The sequence below is a fragment of the Diaphorina citri genome, unplaced genomic scaffold (genome assembly GCF_000475195.1).
Source record: "Diaphorina citri unplaced genomic scaffold, Diaci psyllid genome assembly version 1.1 scaffold3661, whole genome shotgun sequence".
Taxonomy (NCBI): Eukaryota; Metazoa; Arthropoda; class Insecta; order Hemiptera; family Psyllidae; genus Diaphorina; species Diaphorina citri.
Window position 1 is genome coordinate 1 of NW_007381061.1, and position 6306 is coordinate 6306.

Genomic DNA, 6306 nt, shown 5'->3' on the forward strand with positions numbered 1-6306 from the left:
ATCCTTACCCCTAGAAGACAATAAGAAAAATTTCTCATAAAATTAACTCAAATTTCAAAATTTGGATACCCGCCCAGGGCAAATTTTATCCTACACAGGTAACGTTCGTTCTAGGAACGACTGGTTTTCTCCTATTCTGTCTGTCCTTCTTTCTTTGCTTTCGGGACGATAAGACATGTAATTTTTTTTCCTACAAAATCCGCACTTATGCAACTTAACATGTCAATTCAATATCCAATTTAGATGTCATTTTTGTTTCGTGCTTGTCTTGTAAAAGGTGAAGAAATTCTTCAAAAGATTACGCCTAGAACTACTTTGCACAGTGGAAAAATGATACAACAGGTTAACCAACACCTTGAAAATTTTCCAGGAGTGTGACAAATCGTTTTAAACACTGCTGTTAACCTGGTATCCCATCTAAGAAAGTATTATTTTCCAGTAGTTACTAGATACACACTACTCTGCTAAAACTTAGCAGTTGAGCAAGAAACGATTTTTCTTCATTTTAGTTTCAATATTCAACACCGATCGAATGTCATGCAGATCAGAGAGACCGGATGCTGATGATGTCACAACAGAGGAGGAGGAATTGTGCAGGTTGCCTGTAAGAGAAATATAAAACAGATACTCAATTAAGGAGGGAGTAACAAAGAGCAAACAGAATCAGAATGATTTAGAGAGGCTAGGTAGGTTGAAATGATAAACATATACTTCTTCACTATTTGTTTATCATTTCTGTTTTCCCACTGCAAGCTTAGTTATGTCAGCCCAAAGCAATCACCCTAGCTAGGGCTGATTGGCAGGCTGACGAAAAGCGTCAACCCTGTCTGAACATAAACTTAGGATTATTGGCATTGTAATTACCTGTGAATCTTCTTCTTTTTTTTCTCAAGAAATACTTTATTTTTATCTGAACATTCATACATACGTACATAACTTTGAAGAAAATATCAATGCTTGAATAAAGTTATCCATAACCAAGAAGCTATTGCAGTCTGAACACAAGAAAATCTGATTAAGAAGAAGACTCACCTGTTGTCGAGTGAATAGAATTGATGAGGGAGGTCCCAGGGGCCACACCAGCCGGGGGTGCAGGGGGCCCGGGCGGCTTAGCTGTAGGGTCAAACAGCCTTAAAGGGTTAAGCTTATAAAAATCCAATACTTACCAGAGGAAGAATTGCCTACACTGGCTGAAGATCCCATGGTACTACCCGAGGCACCAGATCCTCCCGACTTGACAATCTCATGTTGTTTGTTACCCGACGGCTTCTGAGTGCGTTTGATTTTCATTTTTAGACCTGGAAATTATTGAGAATAAAACAGGTTAAAATTAGGGAAAAGCTTTAAATTTGACATAGGTAATAATGATGGTAGAATCTCTAACTTGTGAATGTGCATTTCCATTTAAAATAAGAAATGAAAAGATGATTTTGAGAAGTGGGCTAAATTAATTAGCATTGTTTCTGTCCCTCTTTTGGCAAAATCTGAAACATAGGACTCTTATGGTCTGTGTTGTAGCATGCCCATCCCATGGTATATCCCACATCAGATAGGAAATAAGAGACACAATACTTCCCATTCAGGTGCTGGATCAACATGAGAACACCAGAAAACAACCGGCTGAATATTTGCAATTGAAATAGGAGAATTGTAATACCTAGTCTGGCTAAAAATGTTGTGTTAACCAATAGAAATAAGTTTTGTTTTTAGTCCGTCCTTCCTTTATTATTACAATAGTAATAAAAAGGTATAAGGGACGGACTATTGTATTTGCTTCGGTGTTTGTCAGTCGGTCGGTCTGTCTGTCCCCATAGAAGGACTTATCCAAACCTAGTTTTATCTTTATAGGGTGGGAATTGAAACTCATAACCTCATTATTACCTTTGTCTACAGTGGCAGAGTGTTCTACAGCCATGATTGGGCTGGCGGGTCCCGCACTGGTACCTAAATGAGGATGATGCGAGAGCTGCTTCCCCAGAGGCAGAGAAGAGGAGAGAGGTTTGAGCGGTGAAGATATACTTGGTGGAGGAAGAATAGTGCTTGAGCTTGGTGCTGGTGTGGTCGTTGTTTTCTCTATGTCGGCATCCAAGTCTATGATAAGATCACCTGGGGAAAGAAAGAAGAGAAAAATCAAATAATTAGAAGCTTTTTACTTTCTATTGGGTACTTGGCTTGCTGGAGAACGTTAAACAGGAGTAGACCAGCTTAGTCTGGTTGGCTGACTTTAAGCAGGGAGGATACCAGCCTGAATTTCCCTTGCTAAAGAAATAGCAAAGGTTGAGTGTGAAGGGCATCCAATTTATTTAGACTGTCGAATTAGGACATGTAGTCCCATTATCCCATTATCCAATTGTAAAATTTGTAGCCAAAACCAAATGTCAGCCCAAAGCAATCACCCTAGTTAGGGCTGATTGAGAGGCTGATGAAAGACACCAACCCCATTTGTCATTGGAAAAGGCAAAGAAAAAGATTAGGTATTTTATACATGGTGTCCACAATTGATATTTTTACCATCAATGCAGGAGGTCAAAATAAGACTAAAAAGTCCCCAGAGCATATAAATACCCACAAATGTTTCCTGAGGTATTAAGCAAAAGCTGTTGTTGTTTAAAAATCATAAGACCGTGCCTATTAAGTGTATTTCTAATTGCAACTCATCAGCTGGACAAAGCTCAGGGTCAGAAATTGGATTTAAACTTTTTTCATGGAATTTGTTTTAGAAGTTGTGTGGGCGCAAAAATATCACTCACCTATACCAACATCCCACTCGGTCTCGTTATCATATTCAAAGTTAGTTGCAGCTGTGGTGCTAGATGTGGTTGTGGCAAAGTTTGCAGCCGGCGGTTTCTCTTCGCCTTTCATTGGATCAGCCATACCGGCAGGCTGGTCGAAACGGACACTTGCCGTTCCACCATTGTATTACCCTCTGAAACAGCAAATGAAGAAAAATACTGTAATGTAAAAAATAAATAATTTAACTACTGTTCAAAAATCCAACTTTTAGAAAAATATCTTTCAGAAAAACAAGTCTGGTCTGGGGGGATGTTAAACAGGCAGTAGACCAGCTTAGTCTGGCTGGAGGACTTTTATCAAAGAGGATAACAGCCTGAAATTTCCTTTGCTAAAGAAATAGAAAAGGTTGAGTGTAAAGGTTGAGTGTAAAGAGTATCCACTTGTTAAATTTTTGTAGCCAAACCAAATGTCAACCCAAAAAAATCAAACTAGCTAGGGTTGTTTCAGAGGCTAAAAATGTAAAACTAGTCCAAAAATTGAAATTTAAGAAAAAAAATTTCTGATGGACAACCTTTTGACATTTAGTACAAACTAATCTCAAAAATTCATGGAAATCTCAAAAATTCAAGGAGACTTGGAGATACTTTGACTTTTGTAAAAAAAATCCTGTGAACAAATGCTAACATTAATGAAACAAGACCCAAGAAGCATTGTTTTTCCTCTATTGTAAAACCCTATAAAGCAGACAGGAAAAAAATATTGCAATATTCTTTAAAATGGTTTGAAAACATGAAAACCATTAGAAAGTATATTAGGTAACCAAGCATCTTTAAGTAATTATAAATCCAGTAGGTATTCTGAATATTGAAAGCTGTGGAGTTCAGAATAAATACCATTTGGTCTACACTCCAACTTGAAGGAGGAAAAATACCAAATTACTGACTGCCACTCTGGCATAGAGGAATATAACCGTCAACTTGTAATTATGATTGATTGATTGATTGATTGATTGATTCACAATAATATCTAAACACAGGATGAGGAAAAAATCCTCATTTACTTGATTCTAGCCTCTTCCATGAGAACTTTGCACATTGCATTTTTTACTAAGCAAAAGTTACAAAATAAATCACATAAGAAAAAAAAATATTCAAATACATTGCATGGTTTGTATTTTTCATTTAGGAAACTTTTAGAAATGGAAATGATACTAATGGACTTTTTTTTGTGTGTGGTTTAGTACTTATGGGTGCCATGTCAGTTTCAAAATGGAAATTGGTACCTACAGGTGCCATCCATTTCTGAAAGTTTTCTGAAAGAAAAATGCACTCATACTATGTAAAGTCCTCAAGAGACCTAGAAAGTTGCCAGCTGCCTAAAGGTTCCAACTTTCTGACCAACACTACCAACAGTATTCCATGATTTTAAGTACCTATGTTGAATTCAGATACTTTATGAAGCAGGCAGTGTTACTGGAACTGGTACTTATACTTGCTGTGAAAATAACATTGTAATATCAAAAATATCACATGAAACCCGATGAAAACCATAGAAGTCAACAAGTAGGTACCTACATGGCTAAATTTGTAACACATACTTATTTTGAGCTTAAAATCAATCAATGACATAGCTTGTTAATCCTAAAACACATTGTGCCTAATAGCTAAAGTATTGGTTAAGTTTGTTTTAGTTTCTTACAGAAACATGGCCCTGATCCCATGTTTAGAGACTTGTACAGTAACCAATATTGCCGATTACCATTAATACAACCACCAAAACATAATTGCTTCTCTTCACCAGGCTTAACCTTTCAACCTTCAATTGATTGGCCATCAAGAGCTTTGGCAAAAGTAATATTTTTGTGGAATCGTAAGAGTTTGTTAGACAAGAGATGTAGAATTCCCATGTAACATTCTGGACTGAAATTACCAACATTCCTTCAGAAGAGGGGGAAATCGGTAATAATTCAGTTTAGATCCCACAAGAAAAATCTGATTCAAATTCAACACAAATGTCACCTAGTAGGGATCAAAGAATCAAAGTTATGATCACAACAGTTTATTATGATGTTTTACCTTGAATAAGAAGCCAGTAAATGGGGCTGGAACAGGGAAGGATAGAGTTGACACATAAAGGAGTTGATTTAGAAAAGCCTTGGGGATTTCATTTTTCATTTATTAGATACCGTCGGAGTAGAAGCACAAGCAGGTTTCCTTTTCTGAGAAGAGACTCCACTTTAGAATATTTACAAGTTTAATGACAGAAGGGTACAACAACGCGGTAGGGAATCCATAGAACAGAACTTCAAAATGATCTCGGAACCTTTCCTTCCAGTGATATGGTAAATAGGTAATACTTTATAACAGCTTTCTCATGGTTCAAAGCTCATTAATACAAATTAATTTCGTACGAAAGTCGAGTAAAGAAATAAGAAAAAATAACTTTTCCCATGAAAATTCACAAATAAACACAAATGAAAAAGTTGTCGGCCATGTTTGTTTGAAAATGCATTCCGTGCTGTGTTGCCAGACTAAATTTCCGGCTACTTTTTTATAATAGCTGCTTCCTGCTAAAACTCAAGGATGTTTTATTTAGTCTTTTTTTTTATTTTAGGAAACGAAAAAATAGGAAGTCGACAATTTTTCTTCAACTTACAAACACGAATATCCGAGAATCAACTTGCGATATCCGCGAACTGACCCGCGATATCCGCGAACTGACTCGCGATATCTGCGAACTGACTCGCGATATCCGCGAATAACGGACTCGCGATATCCGCGAACTGAGTCGCGATATCCGCGAACTGAGTCGCGATATCCGCGAACTGAGTAGCGATATCCGCGAACTGACTCGCGATATCAGCGAGCTAACTCGCGATATTCGCGAACTAACTCGTGGTATCCGCGAACTAACCCGCGAGATCCGCAAACTAACTCGTGATATCCGCGAACTAACTCGCGATATCCGCGAATAACGGACTCGCGATATCGGCGAACGGACTCGCGATATCCGCGAACTGACTCGCGATATCCGCGAAATGACTCGCGATATCCGCGAACTGACTCGCGATATCAGCGAAATGACTCGCGATATCCGCGAACTGACTCGCGATATCAGCGAACTAACTCGCGACATTCGCGAACTAACTCGCGGTATCCGCGAACTAACCCGCGAGATACGCGAACTAACTCGTGATATCCGCGAACTAACTTGCGATATCAGCGAACTAACTCGCGATATCCGCGAATAACGGACTCGCGATATCCGCGAAATGACTCGCGATATCCGCGAAATGACTCGCGATATCCGCGAAATGACTCGCGATATCCGCGAAATGACTCGCGATATCCGCGAAATGACTCGCGATATCCGCGAAATGACTCGCGATATCCGCGAAATGACTCGCGATATCCGCGAAATGACTCGCGATATCCGCGAAATGACTCGCGATATCCGCGAAATGACTCGCGATATCCGCGAAATGACTCGCGATATCCGCGAAATGACTCGCGATATCCGCGAAATGACTCGCGATATCCGCGAAATGACTCGCGATATCCGCGAACTGACTCG

At 38.9% G+C, this 6306-nt stretch overlaps 1 protein-coding gene across 1 annotated transcript; it reads right to left on the reverse strand.

The window, feature by feature from the left end:
- Positions 1-528: 528 nt before the first annotated feature.
- On the reverse strand, positions 529-5232 carry LOC103520470 (zinc finger protein 609; the record flags this gene model as incomplete). Its single annotated transcript, XM_008485566.3, is given in 6 exon segments — positions 529-602; positions 1033-1113; positions 1167-1298; positions 1882-2106; positions 2751-2926; positions 4809-5232. Coding segments are annotated over 5 exon segments (636 nt in total), but the record flags the coding sequence as incomplete, so codon positions are not given.
- Between the last annotated feature and the right edge of the window lie 1074 nt (positions 5233-6306).